This window comes from Uranotaenia lowii, chromosome 1, assembly GCF_029784155.1.
Source record: "Uranotaenia lowii strain MFRU-FL chromosome 1, ASM2978415v1, whole genome shotgun sequence".
Classification (NCBI taxonomy): Eukaryota; Metazoa; Arthropoda; class Insecta; order Diptera; family Culicidae; genus Uranotaenia; species Uranotaenia lowii.
Genome location: NC_073691.1, coordinates 13,183,034 through 13,207,743, shown reverse-complemented (window position 1 = coordinate 13,207,743; position 24,710 = coordinate 13,183,034). Strand labels below are relative to the sequence as shown.

The window sequence follows — 24,710 nt, the reverse complement described above, 5'->3', positions numbered from 1 at the left end:
ATAATTATTTTCTAACACACCACATCTTAAAACTTAAGCTAACTTGCATTAGATCTTATCACGGGCCCGTTTCCTATCGTAATTTACAAAGACAACATCCTAAATGCACAAACATTTGTATCACAGCTCGGTTTCCTGAGATAATACAGAATCTGGCAGCCCTTCCTGGCTGCACTGCTCCACGGGTGCATCTCCCACGTCTGCTTCCGACTGGATCTGTTCCGGCTTGGCTATGCGATGGCTGATCAGCTCGCAAAAAAAAAAACGATTCCAGATCACTCGGCTGTTTTGAAAGCTCACTCAAAAAAATGTATCGTCGTAAGGAAAGTTGTGTCACCAGGGCACTCAACTAGTTCGGTTTTGGTCTGTTGTTGGACCGATTCACGGGTTGAACGGACCAAATCCCGACCGATTTTTGTTCGATTTTTTATCCGGAGAATTTTACACAAAACATTATTTTATTCTGACCAAAATAACAATTCATTTCTTAAAAAGATGTAAATTAGATTAACAAAAACGATAAGTCTCAATCTAAACGTTATTTTTGTGCATAAAAAACAAAGAATTTTCAATGTGTCTTTTTTTTTAATCCAAAAATCGTTTTAAATATTTTTACCCAGAAATCAGTAGCGTTTTCAATTGATTTTTCTGCGTGATATTTTGTCATGAATATATGTACATATGTATATCATTAGCCGATCCACGACTATCGCAAAATTTGTACATTCCTTACATTTCCTACAATGAACGAAAAAATCAGAATTTTCCTACGAGGGTTTCTGAAGAACTTATGTGCTTTCACGAGAAATCCGTGAGTGGTTATTTTATCACCACTTTAAATAAACTTTCAGAGTAAACATTTTTTTTTCAATTTGCTTTAAGATTGTTTGAGTAACTTCTGGCGTTATTATTTGAATCATTTTATGAAATTTAATAACCCAGTTTTGGAGGAATTAGCACGTTTTTGAAAGTTTATTCCCATTTTCAGTAATTTTTTTTATTCATTTTGAAGATTTTTTTAAAATGAATTTTTGAATCACCCTTGATTGAGTAAAATACTAAGTAGTTTTTTGAGTAAATTCTATGTGTAACTTTTTAATCACTGTTGAGTATATATAGATACATTTTTTTAATTTTTGGAGTAATTTTTAAGCCATTTTCAGCAAACATTTGAATAATTATTGAATTTATTTTGAATTATTTTTCAAATCAAATTGAGTAATTTTTGAGGATTTCTAGAATCAGTTTTTAAAGCAGTTTTTGAGTAGTTTTTAATAATTTCAAAGTCATTTTCTTCGAGTAATTTTTGAGTTATTTTTAAGTTAAATTTTGTGCTATGATTGTGTCATTTTTGGGTCCTTTTGAGTTAAGTTTCAAAAACATTTATGAGTCTATTTATAGCAACTGTAGGTAGAAATAAATTATTACGCACGTTTTTGATTCATTTTCTTCAGTATTTTTTTCGTTTTTGTAAATAATTCAGTGTTACATTTTTAAACAATTTAAAACAAAAACACGTTTGATAATTTTTTTTAATGATTTATAACTTGATTCCTAAAAATTCATTCAATTATTTTCTAGTTATTATAATTATTACTTTTGCATTTTTTTTAAATAATTTTCAGAACATTTCCTAGTCTTTCTTAACGAATTTATTTTTTTCTGATAAATTTTCCACTTTGTTAGCACCTCGAATTTTGTGTCATTTTTGAGTAATTTTTGGGTCATTTGAAAATATATTTTGAGAACATTTCTTATCTCTTATTGAGTCATTTTTTAGGGACACCATATTTTGTGTTTATTTCAATATCTACATAATTCTTAACTTTTTTTAAGCCTTTTAAGTCATTTATGAATCGTTTTTGTGTAAATTTTCAGTCATTCTCAAGCCATTTTGTAAGGCTATTTTAGATGTAGATATGTAATCAATCTTTATTCATTTTTAAAATTGTCTTTCTGTTAGTTCTGTTTTTATGCGCAATGTTTGAGAGAATTGTTTGAAATATTTTTTCAATTAACTCCTACGTACTTTTGAGTAATTATTAGCTCCTTTGTTGAATCATTTTTATTGTGAATAAAGTTCGGGTCAAACTTAGGGTTCATTTTAGACTAAGGTTGTCATTTTTTTTCAGCGCGGGTCCGGACCGGAAAATCCGGGCAAATTTAAACAAAAACCTGGCAAAATCAGTGCTTTTGATTTCAAAATTGACGACCATAAATTCGAGCAATATCTGGGCAAATTTTGTTAAAACCCTCCCCCAAAATTACTCAAGAAAAATCAAGAAAAAAAATTGACAAAAAAAACTTTTCATCATAATGTATTGACACATTTCAAATCGTATTTTTCGCTTCCAAAAAACCTCCCCCGCTATGAAGGTCCAAGAAGCAAGCACACAGTTTTTTATTTTCAATCAAATTTTGAATTTTGATCATTGAGTAAGTTTATTCAGGAGTAATTGATATAGAACTGATGCCAAAACCTCAAAAACTAATCCCAGGTTCGGAAATTTCTAACACTTTTTCAAAACAATTTCACTTGTTGATTGGAACTCAGTTCTTTATATTAAATTCATTCCGAAAATTCTGGTTCCATACTGTCATAATAGTAACTGTATTTCTGTTTTCATATTTTTTTTCTGTATCCAAATTAAGATTTTAGATTTGAAGTTCGAATCATCATTGAAATTTTTTCATAAGAAAATGATTTGAAAACTTGGTTCAATTATTGTTTTGCATTTTAGGCAAAATTTGATCCATGAATTTCAAAATTCATATAATTTTTAAAATTTAAATGATAATTTTTAGAATTTGAAAAAAAAAATGAAAATAAGAAATCGTCCTGAGTATTTGTTTCGTTTTCTAGGACTTAGTTCTCATGCAAAATTCAGATAGAGTCAACCTTCAAAATGGCGGTCCTGAACTGAAAACTAGGAACCAGATCTTCATTCGAAACTTATATTCAAATTCAGATTCAGAAGTTGTATGAAAATAAAAATTGAAATAATGTTTGAAACCCAAAACTTTAAAATTTTAATTTTAGATTCGTGGTTGAGGGCTCTGGGGAAAATCTGATTTGGAATTAAGATTTTGAAAACGTATTAAAATTCGGAAACAGATTCAGATTAAAATACAAGTTTCTATTCAGATGGTAAATGAGTTTATTAATAAACATAAAAATATCAAGATGACTATTCCATTGAGGAATTCAAAAAGCAAGAGATCGCAAACTTATAATGTTGATAGGTGAAAATATTTTAAATTTCAGGTGAAAATCACAGATATAAGGTAGAATTTGATTTTATCTGGAAGTTTGTTTTATAAAAAAAAACGGATGTCTATTTATGAAAAAACCATCCACACTATTTAAGTTTTAGAATTGATTTTAAATGAATAATTTTCTCGGTATATTGATTAGTTTTTTTTTAAATAAGCAGTTTTCTAGATAATCAAATTTCGAACTTAAATCTTGAATTTGGATTTGCAAAAATTAGACTCGAAAAGCAAAATATTGAAATTTTTCTTTCACTTTTGAATATTTGATAATTTTTTCATCGATGGTTGAAATCTTTGAACTCGTTGGTTTAGTTTATTTGATATGAGTATATGTTTATTTTTTTTAGGCAGATTTTTCTAAAAGCACTTATCTAATGCTCAAATTAAAAAAGCCAAATCTACTTGAATATTGAGTAGATAAAAGATTTTAAACATCAATGAAAGTTATTTCTGTATTTTGTAACTTATAGTTTCTTTATACACATTTTTACAAATATCTTTTTAATGACTTTAAGACGTTTTAAAAAAAGTTGATATAAAAACGAAAAACTTCTTATTCAGAAGAACTGATGAATAATCAAAACCAACAATCCGAACAACCGGGCCTGGCTGGACTGTTCCCAAAATTTGTAAGTTTTGGAATAAAAAGGGCAATCTGCCATTTTTATTTATGACCCGCTTAAATACTAGTTTTCAGGTAATTTGTATAAGTATTTTTTTAAATAAACTTCTCAATGACTCATTTTCAGATTACTTTATGGATTTTTATCTTAACCATTTTCTGACTACTGTTTGTCGTTTTTATCGTTTTCGAAAAGTTTGGAATGAATTTATTAGCAAATGGCACAATCTGAATTTTTTCTTTACGAATAAGTTGAACCACACGAAGTAAAATTGAGCTGTCTTAAAAGTATGTTTAATTCGTTTGTAGATCACATGAAAATATGGAAAACCTTCCAAAATTGAGTGTCAATTGAACTTAATTGCAATTGAACTTAGAGAAGTCCATCTATATAATTTATGAAATTATTTTACCAAAAAAGGTCAAAATACTTACTTTAAACATTTGCCAAATACAACCGAAACCCTCACACTCACCTTACTCAGCAAATCGATGAAGTTATCGCTCCAGTGGCGCGGAAAGTGGGCCTGGGTATTGAGGATGTTTTTCACCTCGACCAGTGGCGTCGACGAATGCACCACAAACGGCCTCACACCGGATCTCATCTCATAGGCAACCACTCCGAGGGACCACCAATCGACCGGATAGCTGTAGCCAGCTACAAAAAGAGACAGAAAAAACGAAATGAGAAATGATTAAATTAAAAATTAATAAGCCCTCAATTGAAGGTAGAACAAATTGACCGGCCGATCATTTGTATACTTTGCATTATTTTTTTCAATTTCACACTCTTGTGAATGGTTGTCAGTCAATTAAATCTCGAATGTGAGATAGAGATATCCCCGAACCCCAGATGGAAAGGGGGACCACAATCCGATAAAACCACACAATTGAAATTAAATCTAGCCATTTATGTGAGGTATAACAAGGGATCATCATCAATTTTGTTTCCCACCCCCTGCCTGCGGTGAACAAGAGCTTCCATTCCGAGTTCCAGTTTCGAGTTTATTTATTGTAGGGTAGCAGTCAGATGAGAGAGAAATGGAACGAAATTTTTTTCCTTAACATGTCAAATGGCCATGTATAGCTGGGGGGAATACACAGACATTTTCTTCAAAATAAAAGAAATCATTCGATTTCATTCGAAACAGATAATTGAACATGTGGCATGTGGGTAACATTAACCAACGATTTTTCGATTTATTTTGATGACTTTAAAAGTTAATGGTTTAAATCCCGTCTACGAAGCAGTTGTTACCAGAAATTCATATTTGACATATCGTATCTTCGAATTACAGTCAGTGAAGTAGGGTTCTTACCACATGAATTGAGGCAGGCTCAACGTGGGCTAAGGCGCTCGCCGGTTAGGCAATCCGCCGAGCCGGTGAGGACACCTGTCGATAGCGGTGAGAGCGGAGACCCCCTCGCTCAGGTTCAGCAGCCAGTCGAGGAACTCCTAAGCTCCCCGGAGCTTCAGGACTCTGAGACCCCTGCCGAACTAGCTGTCGCGATGGAAGGGATGCAGGACCTTGTGGATTGTGTGAGGAAGAAGTCCAACATACACAAGGAAGTGCGCGAGAAACTCGCAAACGTTATGGCCTTGTTTGTGAAAGCTAACAGAGCAGTGGTGAGCCTGCTCACTGCTCTGGAGTGCCGGACGAGGGCACGTGAAGATGCTGCGACTCCTCTTCGGGCAGATACTACCCGTCCGAAGAAGGTAAGTGTCTGCGTGCAGACGGATGGCGGTGGAGAGGTTGCCGGAAACGACAAGCGGAAGAGGGGGTCGCCAGGCGAAACGAGCCAGGAGCCCCAAAAAAGCGGACCCGGGATCCTACGGTCCGGCAGGATCCGGGCGGAAATGATGACGAGGGTACAGGAACTGTGAACGGCCAAGTTCCTGAAGCGCCAACCGGGTGGCAGACGGTTGAGCGCAAAGGGAAAAAGACCACGAAGGCCAAACCCAATCCCAAGCCCAAGCCCAATCGGATCAGGGACAAGGGGGAGGCTTTGGTCGTTAAGGCACCGGATGGGACCTACGTTGACGTCCTCCGACAAATGAGGTCAAGCGATAGAGTGGTGGGCTTAGGAGGGGACGTGAAGAGAATCCGCCGAACACGTTCCGGCGAGATGATCCTCGAGCTTCGACGAGGTTCACAGACCAAGAGCGCGGAATATAGTGCGTTAACACAAGAGATAGTAGGCGAAGCCGCGGAAATCCGTGCCCTCAGCACCACGGTTACCGTCAGGGTGAAAAACATTGACGAGATAGCTACGGACGCTGAGGTACAGGATGCGTTTAAGGATCTCTGCAAGATCGGGACTGATCAGATCTCGGTCAGGATGCAGGATGGTCCTCCCAGATCTGGGACACAGGTGGCATTCGTGAAGCTTCCGGTTGCGGCAGCAAACGCCGCACTCAAGTGTGGGCGGCTAAAGGTGGGTTGGTCTATCTGCCAGACAGCCATCCCCCAGCAACCGGAAAGGTGCTTCAGGTTCGTGGAACTCGGGCACAAGTCTTTCGCGTGCAAGGGCACTGACAGAAGTGGTTTGTGTGGTGGTGCGGTGAAGCCGGTCACCAGGCGGCTAGCTGCACCAAAGACGCAAAGTGTCTCCACTGCGGTGGAGGACACAGGGCTGGCAACCCTAGGTGCCCCGCCTTTCAAAAGGCTTTGGCTGTACCTTCACGGGGGTAGAAGCGGTCCAGCTCAACCTCAACCACTGCCACTCAGCACACCAGCTGTTGCGGCAGTTGGCATTTGAGGACGTGGCGTTAGTAGCAGACCCGTATCGCAGGACCTCGGATGGCAGCAATTGGGTTACCGACAAAGCCAAACTGGTCGCGATATGGGTTACAGGAAGATACCCCATACAAGAGGTGGTGTCCGCTGGTGAGGAAGGCTTCGTGATAGCCAAGGTCAACGGGATCTTCGTCTGTAGCTGCTACGCAACCCCGAGGTGGTCTCTGGAGAGGTTCAGCGGCATGATGGACAAAATCGTCGAAGGTCTCACGGGTAGGAGCCCCGTTGTCATAGGCGGGGACTTCAACGCGTGGGCCGTAGAATGGGGTAGTCGCCTTACAAACCCCAGGGGACAACTTCTACTGGAAGCCCTGGCAAGGCTAGACGTAGACCTGGGGAATGTAGGTAATACAAGGACCTACCACAGGAATGGGAGCGAGTCCATCATCGATGTCACCTTCAGCAGTTCGGGCTGGGCGAGCGACTGGAGGGTAAGCGACGTGTTCACCGATAGCGATCACTTCGCGATTCGTTATCGGGTGGGCACAAGCACGCGGGCAAGTAGAAGAGGTACGACAACAGGAGCACGTCTCTGGAAGACAACACAATTCGACCTGAACGTCTTTGTCGAAGTGTTAAAGGAAGGAAGCGGACGGAGCGAACCTTGGAAAACCTGTCCGCGGAAAACCTAGAGAGGGTACTCGCACGCGCATGCGACGCTGCGATGACAAGGAGGGCCAAGCGGAAGGACACTCGGAAACCCGTCTACTGGTGGACGGCAGAAATCGCAGACCTGCGTACTAGCTGCCTATGCAGCGAGCGAGGTCCCCGTCAGCGAGAGCAGAGCGAAGAGTACCCTACGCAATTGCGAGGTCTGCGCTCTGCAGGGCAACTAAGGCGAGTAAAAAGGCACGATTCAGGCAAATCTGCGAGGACGCCAACGAAAACCCCTGGGGCGACGCTTACAGGATTGTCATGGCCGAGGGTCCCATACGACTGGGATACGAGTGAAGAGGAGAGGATTTCACTGGAGGAACTACGCGAAATCGCTAAGTCCCTTCAGCTGAACAAAGCTCTGAGTCCGGATGGCATCCCTAATGTTGCAGTGAAGGCCGCGCTCATGGAACATACCGGAATGTTCCGGTCTTTACTGCAGCGGTACGTGGATGACAGGGTCTTCCCAGACATGTGGAAGCGGCAGCGATTGGTGCTCCTGCCAAAACCAGGTAAGACACCAGGTGAACCATCAGCATATCGCCCGATATGTCTCCTGGACACTGCTGGCAAGGTTTTAGAAAAGGTGCTACAGAGCAGGATCCAGTTTTACACCGAAGGTGCGAACGGTCTATCCGACAAACAGTTCGGTTTTCGGACAGGTCGCAGTACGGTGGATGCCATTCGACGAGTCATTGAAGGGGCAGATGAAGCCAGATTGAGGAAGAGGAGAGGAGACCGGTTTTACCACTGCCACCCTCGACGTGAAAAACGCCTTCAACAGCGACAGTTGGGCAGCGATTGCGTCGTCGCTCATCAAAATGAGGATTCCGGCATATATCTGTAGGATGGCGGAGTGTTACTTCCGTAACCGCCAACTACAGTATATGACCAGCGAGGGATTGGAAACAGTGAGAGTCTCGGCAGGTGTTCCACAATGATCAATACTTGGCCCAGACTGGGACTGCGTCTCCCCACGGGAGTGAGACTTGTGGGATTCGCCGACGACGTGGATCTCCTGGCATCGGGCCCATCAATCGAAGAGGTCCAGCTACTCGCCACAGTAGCTATTGAGAGGGTGGGAAGTTGGATGCGCTCCAAGAGCTTGCGCCTGGCTCACCACGAGACCGAGATGGTGCTGATCACCAACCTGATCTCAGCACAATCAGGGACGATTGCAGCTGGACCGTGCGCAATCGAATCCAAGCGTGCGATCAAGTACCTGGGAGTGATGATCGACGACCGAGCGAGCTTCACGGCCCATGTCGACTACGCCTGTAAAAGAGCGGCAATGGCGACAGCAGCCCTCTCACAGGCCATGTCGAATAACTCGGCGATCCGCTGCAGCAGAAGGAGGGTCCTGGCGAGTGTGACCTCGCCCATTTTGCGGTACGGAGCGGCAGCCTGGAATGCAGCCTTGAGAAGGCAGTGCAACCTGCAAAAGCTCTGCAGAGTGCAGCGGCTGATGAACCTGCGCGTAGTCAGCGCATAACGAACTGTGTCCTCGGTAGCTGCTGATGTTGTGGCGGGGGTCATGCCCATCTCGGTCTTGCTAGAGGAAGATATCTTCCTGCCCGATGTGCGGAAACATGCCAGAGAGGCCTCGATGTCCAACTGGCATGTGCGGAAGATGTGCGAGGACGCCAATACTTGGCGCGTGGCCAGCGATGAGTTCACCCGGATCATGACTGCCCTGCAGAAGAGTTGTAACCAGCACCAGTCCGCGATCGGTGTAGGGCGACTCCTTCGTCGTGGAGCATCTGAGTAGTGTGCGTCCGACCCTGGCAGTAAAGCATACAAAGATAAGACTTTACCTTCTGCGTATGCCGAGCTGCTAGGTACGTCGCGAGTCTGTGTGTAGGTACCTCCAACGTTACCGTCGCGGAGTATCTGAGTCGAACGCGCCCTCTGCGACGGAGGCTGTGGGGATAAGACTTGACCTTCTCCGCAGTCGAACTCGCAGGGGGAAGAGTATTTACGCCGCGAAATACTCTCGGGTTGAGTGGTCTCACGTCGCCGTCGGATGAGCCACTCGAGTCGGGTAGGATGACATTACCGTCGGGATTCATCTGAGTCGCAAGCATCTAAGACCCGTAAGTGTGCTGTGACAGGCGCGAGTCTAGGATAAGCTGCTCTCGATTCGGCTCACGGCGGGCAAAAACCCTATGGTTGCCATCCAAAAAGGGAGGTGGAAGACCGGACCACGGTCGGAGTGGAGTGCCCTTTCGGCGGAGGGCATTCGAGTTGTGTGCGCCCTATCCTAGCAGTAAAGCATACAAAGATAAGACTCTACCTTCTGCGTATGCCGAGCTGTTAGGTACATACGTCGCGAACGTTATGTAGGATACCTCCACCGCCGCGGAGTATCTGAGTAAACGCGCTCCCTACGAGGGAAGCTGCGGGGGTAAGACTTGACCTTCTTCGCAGTCGAACTCGTAGGGGGAAGAGTATTTACGCCGCGAAATACTCTCGGGTAGGGTGACTTTACGTCGTCGGCGGGTGAGTCACCTGAGTCGGTGTAGGATGAATTCTTCGCCGGGAATCATCCGAGTAGTTTTTCGTAAAGCCCCGGACGTGTGCTGTGACAGGCGCGTGTCCAGGATAAGCTGCTCTCGATTCGGCACACGGACGGGCGAAGAGGAGAGGGCCTCGAGCCAAGCCAAGCGGAGCCAAGATCTCGAGTCGTTAAAGGAGAGGTCCTTAGTCTTGAATCGTAACAAGAGGCAGGGTATATATGCTGGAGTTTGTCTCGAACTAGTGTTGCCGATGAGCGCTTAAGCGCGGACTTGGTCTTCCATCTCGGGTATAGCCTTCGTTGCAGGTCAAGATGGGAATTATGGCCAGAGGCCCCAGGTGGACTTTATGGCGTAGGCGTACTTAGTATCATGAGTCGTCCAATTGCACCCATGAACCCAGAGTAGTATACTGGGGGGACACGGTAGCTCGCCGTGTCTTGGAATGCAATCCGTAAAAAGTATTTACCACCTGGATGATCAATAATAAAGGCTCAACGTTTTCTGACTATATCTAACTTAAGGTTGCCAGATTTCTCGGTTTTATCTGGGTTAGCCCGGATATGTAATACAAAATTTGATAATAGGCCGCCTCGGCTTGGGTGCCAAGATTTCATTGAAAAATGTCCGGATTTTGCCCGGATTTTTTTCACTTTGTTGGCAAATCAAATAAAAACAACAAATTGTCATGTTAGTTTTTTTTATTAATGCCCTCCAAAACAAATATTTTGAGCAACTTTTATTTAAATAATTATGAAAGGTTTATTGAAAGTTTTAAATTCGATTTAAATTCTGTCGATGAGTTTTGATGAAAATTTTTTATTTTTTTTTATTTTTCTCGATTTCTGTTATTTTTTCAAAAAATGTTTTTGTAATGCATTTCTATTTTTCCTATGAAGATTTTTCCGAAAAATCGACCGTATTGAAGTTAACAGTTCCTAACCAGTTTATTTTACCTGAAATTTTAAGTTCGTTTAAAAAAAAAGTAAAACAGGATTGTAAAATGATTGGATCATTTTTCATTTGAATGAAAAATTTGCTGACAAAAACTGACGGTTCTACTAAGTACCTTTTTTCACTGTTTCACGTGCCAGTGAAAAGACAGCTTAAGGCTCAATTAGTGGAAGTTTCAATTTAAAACAAAAGTTAAAACCAGTCGTCGTCGGTCGTCCGTCGAGTGGACTCGGCTAGTCACGTTTCATTTTGTTTCGGTTGTTACATGTTTTTTTTCTGCATTTTTACATCCGCCCTTCCTTCCTTCCAGATAAATGTACAATATGGGGTGCAAATCTATCCGGACATTTGTTGATTTTTTTTTTCCTGTCGAGTTTGCTTGCCTGTGGAAGGAAATTTCATCTGATGACCGGTCACAATACGATCAGCTGCGTATGTAGGGTTGATCAGTTTTCATTGGTTTTGCAATAGGTAATTGCAATTTATACGCTCTGGGCTTTTATTTTAGAAATTGTGGAGCTCGTTTTTCATTGTCACCATGTAAACTAATATAAAAGTTTTAGATGAGTAGCACTAGAGTATGTAGAGTAAATCACGTATCGACCAACTGATTTTTTTTCTTGAATCAATTCCAGTGACTGTGGACAAAAAGCAGTAACAGAATGCAAATGCAACAGCAAAGGATTCGTGACAGGGCGAATTTTCCCAGAATCAAAAAAAAGGGGGAAACGCATTTCAGCTGAAATCACATCGTCCAAATACAAAGATACACAAAACGAGGAATGACCCAGTCTATGGTCCGATGGACGCTAACGATCATCGGATGTCCACACATCCGGACGTTTTTCCGACTGTCTGTCTGGTTTTTTCTTCCTCTTGGAGCGTAAACAGAGAACTGAACTGAAACTTTGTTTTCGGGAATAATTTGAGTCCGCTCGTTACCTTTCCGAGTTCTATCCGACGAAAGAGTTGTTGCCTGGTCCCGGTCATCATCTGTCATCATGATCCGAGCCACCAATTTCACACATATTTACATATACACATTTACACATCCGGTTCCGTGCAAACAAAAAGCGTCCGGGAAAAAGTTTAATCTCCTTGAAAGCTGGACCGGGGCGGACCAGCAAATTGTCAATACTGAGCTTTTTTCGGGGTGGGTCAGGGAGTCAGGGGCCAAGCTTCGGATATTAATATTAATGGAATTCGTTTGATACCGAGATGGATTCCGAATAGAGCCAAATGAATAAGTCATGTGTGAGTGTGCGATGTATGGACTTACGAGGTTTACGAGTAAGCTGACTGAGTCACATAAATCATGACATCAGCCATTCGTGGGCGTTTTGGCTATTCCACAAAGTGCAACAACATCTACAAATGCGCCTTGTTGGAGCTCTCCCTTCCTCTAGGAACGTAATTTCCGGTAGAGGGAAAACTTCCGGCACCCAGCCGAGTGACACAACACAGCATAGCACAGGACGATTCCCGTTGCATATCGCACATGGATGGTGTTAGTTTGCTGCACTTTAAATTAAAATGCAAAGAATTTAATATTCCAGCACTTGCTTCCTGCTTGCCCGATAAGGGAAGAAATCCAGCTGCGAGTGAGCGTTTTGTTCACCTGAAACATATCTAGGAATTAACGGACACTTCTCCTGTTGTCACGTACGAAGGTGTTGAAAAGCGACGATAGAAACTGCAGGAGGGTCTTAATAAATTTAGTTGTTTAAATCCATGACTTCTACCAAATCAAGTCAATCAAAAAACTTCTAGAAATGAACAATGCATTTTATTTGAAACGAAAAATTGATAATAAAGTAACATAATTAAAACATCTTCCTAAATTGTGAAACTTGTTAAAATTGAAAATTTGGACACAATTGTCAAAATTGTCAAAATTGTCAAAATTGTCAAAATTGTCAAAATTGTCAAAATTGTCAAAATTGTCAAAATTGTCCAAGTTGTCGAAATTGTCAAAATTGTCAAAATTGTCAAAATTGTCAAAATTGTCAAAATTGTCAAAATTGTCAAAATTGTCAAAATTGTCAAAATTGTCAAAATTGTCAAAATTGTCAAAATTGTCAAAATTGTCAAAATTGTCAAAATTGTCAAAATTGTCAAAATTGTCAAAATTGTCGAAATTGTCAAAATTGTCAAAATTGTCAAAATTGTCAAAATTGTCAAAATTGTCAAAATTGTCAAAATTGTCAAAATTGTCAAAATTGTCAAAATTGTCAAAATTGTCAAAATTGTCAAAATTGTCAAAATTGTCAAAATTGTCAAAATTGTCAAAATTGTCAAAATTGTCAAAATTGTCAAAATTGTCAAAATTGTCAAAATTGTCAAAATTGTCAAAATTGTCAAAATTGTCAAAATTGTCAAAATTGTCAAAATTGTCAAAATTGTCAAAATTGTCAAAATTGTCAAAATTGTCAAAATTGTCAAAATTGTCAAAATTGTCAAAATAGTCAAAATTGTCAAAATTGTCAAAATTGTCAAAATTGTCAAAATTGTCAAAATTGTCAAAATTGTCAAAATTGTCAAAATTGTCAAAATTGTCAAAATTGTCCAAATTGTCAAAATTGTCAAAATTGTCAAAATTGTCAAAATTGTCAAAATTGTCAAAATTGTCAAAATTGTCAAAATGGTCAAAATTGTCAAAATTGTCAAAAATGTCAAAATTGTCAAAATTGTCAAAATTGTCAAAATTGTCAAAATTGTCAAATAGTCAAAATTGTCAAAATTGTCAAAATTGTCAAAATTGTCAAAATTGTCAAAATTGTCAAAATTGTCAAAATTGTCAAAATTGTCAAAATTGTCAAAATTGTCAAAATTGTCAAAATTGTCAAAATTGTCAAAATTGTCAAAATTGTCAAAATTGTCAAAATTGTCAAAATTGTCAAAATTGTCAAAATTGTCAAAATTGTCAAAATTGTCAAAATTGTCAAAATTGTCAAAATTGTCAAAATTGTCAAAATTGTCAAAATTGTCAAAATTGTCAAAATTGTCAAAATTGTCAAAATTGTCAAAATTGTCAAAATTGTCAAAATTGTCAAAATTGTCAAAATTGTCAAAATTGTCAAAATTGTCAAAATTGTCAAAATTGTAAAAATTGTCAAATTGTCACAATTGTCAAAATTGTCAAAATTGTCAAAATTATCAAAATTGTCAAAATTGTCAAAATTGTCAAAATTGTCAAAATTGTCAAAATAGTCAAAATTGTCAAAATTGTCAAAATTGTCAAAATTGTCAAAATTGTCAAAATTGTCAAAATTGTCAAAATTGTCAAAATTGTCAAAATTGTCAAAATTGTCAAAATTGTCAAAATTGTCAAAATTGTCAAAATTGTCAAAATTGTCAAAATTGTCAAAATTGTCAAAATTGTCAAAATTGTCAAAATTGTCAAAATTGTCAAAATTGTCAAAATTGTCAAAATTGTCAAAATTGTCAAAATTGTCAAAATTGTCAAAATTGTCAAAATTGTCAAAATTGTCAAAATTGTCAAAATTGTCAAAATTGTCAAAATTGTCAAAATTGTCAAAATTGTCAAAATTGTCAAAATTGTCAAAATTGTCAAAATTGTCAAAATTGTCAAAATTGTCAAAACTGTCAAAATTGTCAAAATTGTCAAAATTGTCAAAATTGTCAAAATTGTCAAAATTGTCAAAATTGTCAAAATTGTCAAAATTGTCAAAATTGTCAAAATTGTCAAAATTGTCAAAATTGTCAAAATTGTCAATATTGTCAAAATTGTCAAAATTGTCAAAATGGTCAAAATTGTCAAAATTGTCAAAATTGTCAAAATTGTCAAAATTGTCAAAATTGTCAAAATTGTCAAAATTGTCAAAATTGTCAAAATTGCCAAAATTGTCAAAATTGTCAAAATTGTCAACTTTGTCAAAATTGTCAAAATTGTCAAAATTGTCAAAATTGTCAAAATTGTCAAAATTGTCAAAATTGTCAAAATTGTCAAAATTGTCAAAATGGGCAAAATTGTCAAAATTGTCAAAATTGTCAAAATTGTCAAAATTGTCAAAATTGTCAAAATTGTCAAAATTGTCAAAATTGTCAAAATTGTCAAAATTGTCGAAATTGTCAAAGTTGTCAAAATTGTCAAAATTGTCAAAATTGTCAAAATTGTCAAAATTGTCAAAATTGTCAAAATTGTCAAAATTGTCAAAATTGTCAAAATTGTCAAAATTGTCAAAATTGTCAAAATTGTCAAAATTGTCAAAATTGTCAAAATTGTCAAAATTGTCAAAATTGTCAAAATTGTCAAAATTGTCAAAATTGTCAAAATTGTCAAAATTGTCAAAATTGTCAAAATTGTCAAAATTGTCAAAATTGTCAAAATTGTCAAAATTGTCAAAATTGTCAAAATTGTCAAAATTGTCAAAATTGTCAAAATTGTCAAAATAGTCAAAATTGTCAAAATTGTCAAAATTGTCAAAATTGTCAAAATTGTCAAAATTGTCAAAATTGTCAAAATTGTCAAAATTGTCAAAATTGTCAAAATTGTCAAAATTGTCAAAATTGTCAAAATTGTCAAAATTGTCAAAATTGTCAAAATTGTCAAAATTGTCAAAATTGTCAAAATTGTCAAAATTGTCAAAATTGTCAAAATTGTCAAAATTGTCAAAATTGTCAAAATTGTCAAAATTGTCAAAATTGTCAAAATTGTCAAAATTGTCAAAATTGTCAAAATTGTCAAAATTGTCAAAATTGTCAAAATTGTCAAAATTGTCAAAATTGTCAAAATTGTCAAAATTGTCAAAATTGTCAAAATTGTCAAAATTGTCAAAATTGTCAAAATTGTCGAAATTGTCAAAATTGTCAAAATTGTCAAAATTGTCAAAATTGTCAAAATTGTCAAAATTGTCAAAATTGTCAAAATTGTCAAAATTGTCAAAATTGTCAAAATTGTCAAAATTGTCAAAATTGTCAAAATTGTCAAAATTGTCAAAATTGTCAAAATTGTCAAAATTGTCAAAATTGTCAAAATTGTCAAAATTGTCAAAATTGTCAAAATTGTCAAAATTGTCAAAATTGTCAAAATTGTCAAAATTGTCAAAATTGTCAAAATTGTCAAAATTGTCAAAATTGTCAAAATTGTCAAAATTGTCAAAATTGTCAAAATTGTCAAAATTGTCAAAATTGTCAAAATTGTCAAAATTGTCAAAATTGTCAAAATTGTCAAAATTGTCAAAATTGTCAAAATTGTCAAAATTGTCAAAATTGTCAAAATTGTCAAAATTGTCAAAATTGTCAAAATTGTCAAAATTGTCAAAATTGTCAAAATTGTCAAAATTGTCAAAATTGTCAAAATTGTCAAAATTGTCAAAATTGTCAAAATTGTCAAAATTGTCAAAATTGTCAAAATTGTCAAAATTGTCAAAATTGTCAAAATTGTCAAAATTGTCAAAATTGTCAAAATTGTCAAAATTGTCAAAATTGTCAAAATTGTCAAAATTGTCAAAATTGTCAAAATTGTCAAAATTGTCAAAATTGTCAAAATAGTCAAAATTGTCAAAATTGTCAAAATTGTCAAAATTGTCAAAATTGTCAAAATTGTCAAAATTGTCAAAATTGTCAAAATTGTCAAAATTGTCAAAATTGTCAAAATTGTCAAAATTGTCAAAATTGTCAAAATTGTCAAAATTGTCAAAATTGTCAAAATTGTCAAAATTGTCAAAATTGTCAAAATTGTCAAAATTGTCAAAATTGTCAAAATTGTCAAAATTGTCAAAATTGTCAAAATTGTCAAAATTGTCAAAATTGTCGAAATTGTCGAAATTGTCAAAGTTGTCAAAATTGTCAAAATTGTCAACATTGTCAAAATTGTCAAAATTGTCAACATTGTCAAAATTGTCAAAATTTTCAAAATTGTCAAAATTGTCAAAATTGTCAAAATTGTCAAAATTGTCAAAATTGTCAAAATTGTCAAAATTGTCAAAATTGTCAAAATTGTCAAAATTGTCAAAATTGTCAAAATTGTCAAAATTGTCAAAATTGTCAAAATTGTCAAAATTGTCAAAATTGTCAAAATTGTCAAAATTGTCAAAATTGTCAAAATTGTCAAAATTGTCAAAATTTTCAAAATTGTCAAAATTGTCAAAATTGTCAAAATTGTCAAAATTGTCAAAATTGTCAAAATTGTCAAAATTGTCAAAATTGTCAAAATTGTCAAAATTGTCAAAATTGTCAAAATTGTCAAAATTGTCAAAATTGTCAAAATTGTCAAAATTGTCAAAATTGTCAAAATTGTCAAAATTGTCAAAATTGTCAAAATTGTCAAAATTGTCAAAATTGTCAAAATTGTCAAAATTGTCAAAATTGTCAAAATTGTCAAAATTTGCAAAATTGTCAAAATTGTCAAAATTGTCAAAATTGTCAAAATTGTCAAAATTGTCAAAATTGTCAAAATTGTCAAAATTGTCAAAAATGTCAAAATTGTCAAAATTGTCAAAATTGTCAAAATTGTCAAAATTGTCAAAATTGTCAAAATTGTCAAAAATGTCAAAATTGTCAAAATTGTCAAAATTGTCAAAATAGTCAAAATTGTCAAAATTGTCAAAATTGTCAAAATTGTCAAAATTGTCAAAATTGTCAAAATTGTAAAAATTGTCAAAATTGTCAAAATTGTCAAAATTGTCAAAATTGTCAAAATTGTCAAAATTGTCAAAATTGTCAAAATTGTCAAAATTGTCAAAATTGTCAAAATTGTCAAAATTGTCAAAATTGTCAAAATTGTCAAAATTGTCAAAATTGTCAAAATTGTCAAAATTGTCAAAATTGTCAAAATTGTCAAAATTGTCAAAATTGTCAAAATTGTCAAAATTGTCAAAATTGTCAAAATTGTCAAAATTGTCAAAATTGTCAAAATTGTCAAAATTGTCAAAATTGTCAAAATTGTCAAAATTGTCAAAATTGTCAAAATTGTCAAAATTGTCAAAATTGTCAAAATTGTCAAAATTGTCAAAATTGTCAAAATTGTCAAAAATGTCAAAATTGTCAAAATTGTCAAAATTGTCAAAATTGTCAAAATTGTCAAAATTGTCAAAATTGTCAAAATTGTCAAAATTGTCAAAATTGTCAAAATTGTCAAAATTGTCAAAATTGTCAAAATTGTCAAAATTGTCAAAATTGTCAAAATTGTCAAAATTGTCAAAATTGTCAAAATTGTCAAAATTGTCAAAATTGTCAAAATTGTCAAAATTGTCAAAATTGTCCTCTGAAGAATTGCAAAAGGCACTCAAAATGTTTAAACTGTGATTATAAAAAAAACTCACCAATCTCCTCTAAGGCACACATGAAAACTTCCGGGGCCATGTATGGTTTCGTTCCGGACATGCTGCAGGCCAACCCATCCGGTTGCAGCCGGGTTGCGATGTTGAAGTCAGTCAGATGTGCATGACCTGTAAATGGAGAGAAAACGAAAAAAAAAAAAATGACAAAATGAAAGAATGAATGAAGGAAAAAATGCTTTCCGAAACTAAACTGACGGCAAACAGAGAATGTAAAAGTTTTCATTCTGTATTTACATTTTGAGCAACAAAACCGAAAGGGACAGAGACAGAGCTGAAGGAAAAAAAAATAATCCGGAAGGATTCTTTCTTCACAAGGAAGTAAAACTTTTAGCATTATTAAGCGCGGGCCCATTTGGTGGGGAGACGCTTTTGGCGGGAAGAAAAAATGATTACCCGTTTTTCGCAAATTACATAGGGTGGATTTCCAGGGGAGGAAGTTTTGAAGAAGGACCAAGGATTTTCTTAAGCAACGACTTTAGTACCAACTCTCTCTGGAAAACGGTTCGGGGTTTTAACAACCGTTTCACGAATAAACATAAGGATCAAAACGTCGCCTCATCGTCGACGATGTGGCTGTCTCGAAACTTTAACTTTCTCGGCTCTGACGCGGCGAATGGTTTTCATTTTTGATAAAACAATTCACTTTTGCCTGTGCCTTACTTAGCCTGAGCGAGTAAGTAGCAATACCGAGAGCAAACAAGGACCTACTAAAAAAAGGCCAGGGAAAAACTCAAAGCTCAATTATGGAAATGAAAATGAAGTCTTACGACGCGACGACTATCTGCAGCATTCAGTGTGTTTTGGGGGTTAAAAAACGGAAAAAGAGCCCCACGGAAAAACATGGACCATTTACAACTTCCTAAATGCTGTTAATGGTTCGGTGGGAAACCAGCTCCTTATTCACGCTTCACAATGAACGCATTTGGAATAATTTTTAATAATGAAAGCATTTTCATTCAACTTTCAACGGAGGAAGGTGAACAAAAAGTTTACCATTTCGAAACATTCCAATGCATACATGGAAAGGATGTTCCGCGCGAATTAGGCGTTGCGATGCATTGCGCTCCATTGTTGTGTTGTGAATCTTTTTTTTTGCGTTAAAAATTTCAATCAGAATTTAAAAATAATTTACTTTATTTAATTAGATTTATTTACTCTATCAAAGCTAAAAAAAATACACGTATCCTAATTTCATTTGTAATATTTTCCAGCCATAACGCTCAATTTACATATCTCTATTAATGTCAATTGCACGAATTTTGAGACTTTTGCGAGAACCTGATTTGACAGATAAAAACCTCGTACTCACTTATACCATCAAAGCTTTAATGTTAACAATGATGTAATAAAAGTTGAAAAGGAAGCATAAAAAAGAACCAACATCAGAATGACCAGAAACTGAATCAAAAATGTTTGCGACAAGTGTGTCAATAAAAATAATCGACGATTCTCTAATTTTTAATAAATTTTTCGCATTTACGTGAAAATAGTGCTAACCACACCTAATTTACTCAGCAAATTTGTTAACCACAATTAAACCTTCCGTGTCTGCATGGAAAAGGGCTCTTATCTCAGCTGCGATCGATGATAGACTTACCGTCTGCTGACGTTTTGTTGACCACGATATAAGATTCACGAAGATCATGTAAGCATGACCCGATAAAGATCTTCGGTTATCGAAATCATCGGCATAATCTGCATCTGCATATCCGATTAGTGTTTCCGCTTCAGGCCTGGTCAGGCTAACCGCAGCACTGATGTTCGATCTCCACGATGACTGATCAAATCGTCGAACGGCTGCTCAGTGATAACCTCATATCGTCCAGCCCTAGTCTCGCTCTCTTTTATGGCTGTCATTCCCTTGTAGATGGTGTTCTTCCGGAAAAAGCAGTCTGTTGGCCCTTAAGCTTGCTGACGATTCAAACTTGCTTTTCCTCATCATCAGCGGCAAGCGCACGTACCGTTGAGTAGCTTCTGTTCGCTGACTGCGTCTCTGAGCCTGTCCGGGATTTACAGAATCTTGGTCATCATCGTCATCTTCTTTATCTCTATTCTCGTAGTCACTCTCGTCTCGCACCATACGCTGACCGGTACCGGGATCGATGATTTGTTGATTCCGGTGGCTGATAACCTCAACACGCGAACGAACAGTGTTTCTTGCATGTTGCTGTCTAGTAACCCCAGAAAAACAATCTCTTGCAGCTTTCTTCGCGTTTCCGTTCTAAGTCTTCATATCGCGATGACTTCGAGCATCTGCACTCTCGGTAGCAAGAATTGGTTGACTCCGCCAGCGACTAATCGTCGCCGAAAAGACCTCCTTCGAATCACCTGAAACATCAACCATCCGCCGAAAACAAGCTCGCGCATTCTAACCGCAGCGCTGACAACTAACCGTCACACAAAACAACTCCTCCAGGCCACAAAAAATCATGATGTAGGCTTGGATTAGCTCACGCGTGCTGTCTTGACCCCCTCCCCCCCCCCCAATCTCGACCTCTGACTGAACCTCCTGGCTAGCCCGGGGTATCTCGCTGGCTAGTCTCTGCGCTGGCGCTCCTTTGGCTGCTGGCTGGCTCTTTTTGGTGGTCCTCCCTCTGGCTCGTTTTTGGGCTGGTTTGTTCCTCTGCGCTGGCTGCTGCGGAACTTGCTAAAAAAGTGCAACATTTAAATCGCCTACTGGACTAAAAAAAAGAAAAACAAATCTGCGAATGACAGGAATCCCGCTAGTAAAAAAGCGTCGCTAGTCCTACTGTCGCTATTCGGTTTGGTGCTATACACATAATAACTTCTTGTTACATAAGCGATGGCTATTTTCATTATACACTGAAGTGATATCCTCACTTATTAGTTATCTCATATTCGTGTGATATTCTGAGCTAACCCCTCAGAATATCTGGCAACACTTGTGAGTTACCACGAACCTAAATTGTGTTGTTTGGCTTCACAGTGTGATAATGTAAACATTTGTACGTGTTTACCCAGATCGGAAAATTGGACCAAAATAGGTTGAATTTCGGTCCCTTCAACCCGCGAATCGGTTAAAAATCGGACGAATTTAGTGCTCTGGTGACACATCTTTCCTGGCTACGATAAGTTTTTGCGAGTGAGCTGTCAAAACAATCAAATGGTCAGGAAAATCTAACAGAATTCCAACAAAAACCGGAGAAATTTAAACTGACAACTAATATTTTGACAGTAATCGATCCGGTTGCGAATTCTTTCCGATCCGGGTTACCATCATCATCATCATCACTGCTATGGGTCGATTCACGACAGGGATGCCATGTGTTGAGGAGTAAAAATCTGGGCAATTTTGAAAAAAAGTCTGTGTTTGTCTGTGCACATGGAAGATCATAAATTTGATACTAAACAAGACAGTTGACGGTGCGTGTGAGCGGGAGGGGGGGGGGAGGGGGGGGGGTTGTCCTGTGGTATTCAGGTTATTTTCGAGCTGAGAACACTGTTTCCTACCACGTACCATCTTAATTAAAAAAAAAATTGGTAATGAATGCTTGTGAGATTTGTGAGAATACAAGTGAGATTTCAGTCTAATCTGGCACTTACGGATCGAATCCGATGCATAAATATTAGTTTAATCACTCAATTTTGAAAATCTGTAAAATCTGGGCACTCTCAGCAAAAATCTGGGCAAAATCTGTGTCTGACCAATATCTGGACAAAGGGTCCAAAGTCTTGGTTTTACAGATAAATCTGGGCACCTGGCAACCCAGATTCACGATGACGTAATTCCCTTTTGTGGTGACAGTTTACAAAATTTTACGAACGAGAAATGGGGTGCGGTGAAAATTTTCGTGCAGCTACACGGTCAGGAAATTAATCTCAAAACTCAGCTTGAGGAAAGCAAAAAAAAAAACTAGGTTCCATTTCGTGAACTAAATTTAGCGCATTTTTTTATTTCTTAGCGGTTATCTTTCCGGGAATGAACAGAGAGTTGAAAATCCTTGAAAATTTCGAAAAGGTGGTTTGTTTATCAAAATATTTCAACATGTTTTGTAATCCTTTTTTCAACACATTTCTTCTAGACCAACCAATTTTACATTGAATATTCTGGGTCAGTGCGTCTATTTGTAACAAAAATTCCCATCGATTGTCCAAATTTGGAAACTTCTCAAGGATTCTAATGTGCCGAATCGACTGTGCGGAATTTTCTTGTGTATTTTGACCGGAAGCTGTAAACAAATGCACATACTTGTACGACGACACTATTCAGGGACAGAAGAATCCAGTATAGGAAAATTCTCCGATTAACAAACTGAAAGAAAAGCTGAACTATTCTAAAATTTACGAACCATTTGTGAATCAGAATTAAATGGGGAACCCAAACGTTTGTTTTGCCTCCTCGGCGTGTAGAATTGGAAAATAAGGATTCAAAACAGGAATCGCGAAATGTCAACAACAGTGAGGTCAGTCAGTGCGTGAATCGACCTATAGGTCTCACACATTTTTAGCAATAGGATAGAAAAAATCTTTGAAAGGGAAATTAGTTGTTTAAAAATTACATGTTTTTTGTATCAAATAATGAATAATCCATCATATTATTTGTTAATCCAGCTGAAACATAAACATTGGAATAAATAGATTTAAACTTAAGAGTTGAGCTATCTGATGTTTTTTTTTATTCCCCGAAAATATCATCGTAAAAATTTATTATACTTCAGCCTTGTCTTTCAGTACGTTCACCGGATAATTTTCCTATATTGGATTTTTCTGTCTATGAATGAAGTCGTCGTACAAGTATGTGCATTGGATTACAGCATCTAGTCAAAATTACACAAGAAACTTCCGGACATTCGATTCGGCTCATTCCAATTTTCTAGAAGCATTTGATATTCGATGGAAGTTTATTGATTCAAGACGAGTGCCCTGAGCCAGCACATGCAATGCGAAGTTGGTTGGTCCAGGAGAAATATGTTGAAAAAATGGCAAGGCAAAACATGTTGTAACATTTCAATAAACAAACCTTCTTTTCGATCTTTTAAGATTTTAACCTTTCATTAGATTCCCGGAGAGATTTTCGTTAGGAATCCAAAAAAAAGCGCTAAATTCAGTTCACAAAATGGGACTTGATTTTGTGCTATCATTAAACTGAGTTTTGAGTTAAATTTCTTGACAGTTCAGCTACACGAAAAATTTCGCCGCACGTCATCGCGAATCGACCCATTTTTCTCAATGGCGAATTGGATACACAGAATCAAACCAAAACAACGTGTTGGTTTTCAAGGAACAGCAGATGTCCTCTGCTGAAGTCGAGGAATGTTTCGGACCTATCCGAAACCGTAATTTTTTTTACCAGGTTGTTTTCAAAATCTGTACTTATTACGCTTGAGTTACACTACTTTGGGAAAACCCATTCTGAAGACCAGGTACACACTCATTCGACGGAACACATCAAATTTGTAAAATTGACCCATTATTACGAACAATCGTGATCTGTCAAAAAATGTGTCAATTTGTCGGTTCAATATTACACATGTTTTAGAAAAAAGCATGAGTACGCTTCAAGACGTGTAGTTTTTTATCTTGTCTAAATTTCGTCAGTCATCCGAGAAGCAAAAGCGTGGTGACGCGATAGAAATTGCAGTAAGTATTTCGATATCTGTAATATATACAAATATTCCTCATTCTAAATACATAGTTAAATATTCATTTCTTTCGTAATTGTTTTGCAGGTCTGAAACGACAAGCTGAAATGCCAAAAAATTGGCCAGATCATTATTGTAGCACAAACCAATTTCGTCTTCCAATGATTAAGGTGAGTTTATTTATAAATACATCAATAAATTGTCCTCCACTAATCAGGGAGATCAATAAGTGAAAAATACCATCTCCTGAAAAAACCATCACTAATCAGTTTCAATTTCTTCCAGATTTTTGCATCCTTTTGCCTGCTGTGTTGCTGTTGTTTAAATAAAACAAACAAAATGTATAAATTCCATTATATTTATCTATTAAATAAATATTTTGATAAGGTGAACCTGACTTGCTTGCCATTTTTTATTCTTGCATGTAAACTACATATCATTCAAGCATCTGCTCACATCTCAACCGGAGAGTTAACCCAGTCTTATCCGATAACGGATCCAAACTACACTATATGGGGTTGCGCCAAATGAGTGTGTAGGATTTTTGAGTGTCTAGATTCGAGTTTCAATACAAAAGAATTTTTGAATTTCAATTCGGAATTGACAATTAAAAATTACACTCAGAAACAAAACAACCCAAAATTAAGAAAGCCAGCGCATCAAAACAAAGTTCAGCTGACGTTCCTAATTTTGGGTTGCTATCAACACCCCAAAATAAAGTTCGGAGCTTGAACTGTCTGCCCCAAAATATTTTTTGTTTACTTTCTTGGTATCGATAGGATCGCATCGCAATTTTTTGTTAAAGCAGTTGGTATGATCAATTTGAGTATGCTCTATTGATTATGGTTACATTTAATGTCTACCTTTTCAGGAAACGAGAGCTCCAAAGTGACAACGTTTTCAACAGACATGCGGCATTACAACTTTGTTTTGGGTTGTAGCTGCCTAGAGCGTAGATTCAATTTTTGAACGTCATGTGGTATAGCAAA

The 24,710-nt window shown here is 37.0% G+C and overlaps 1 protein-coding gene across 2 annotated transcripts in view; it reads right to left on the bottom strand.

Annotated features, from left to right (window-relative positions):
- Nucleotides 1–24,710, bottom strand: part of LOC129742353 (serine/threonine-protein kinase 32B) — a 314,888-nt gene that overhangs the window by 12,222 nt on the left and 277,956 nt on the right. For both annotated transcript variants that reach the window (XM_055734247.1, XM_055734255.1), the window contains exons 9-10: nt 18,101–18,226; nt 4,372–4,553 (exon numbers count right to left, since the gene is read on the bottom strand). In XM_055734247.1, the coding sequence (XP_055590222.1) occupies nt 4,372–4,553; nt 18,101–18,226 (308 nt within the window). The remainder of the gene's footprint in view (nt 1–4,371; nt 4,554–18,100; nt 18,227–24,710) is intronic.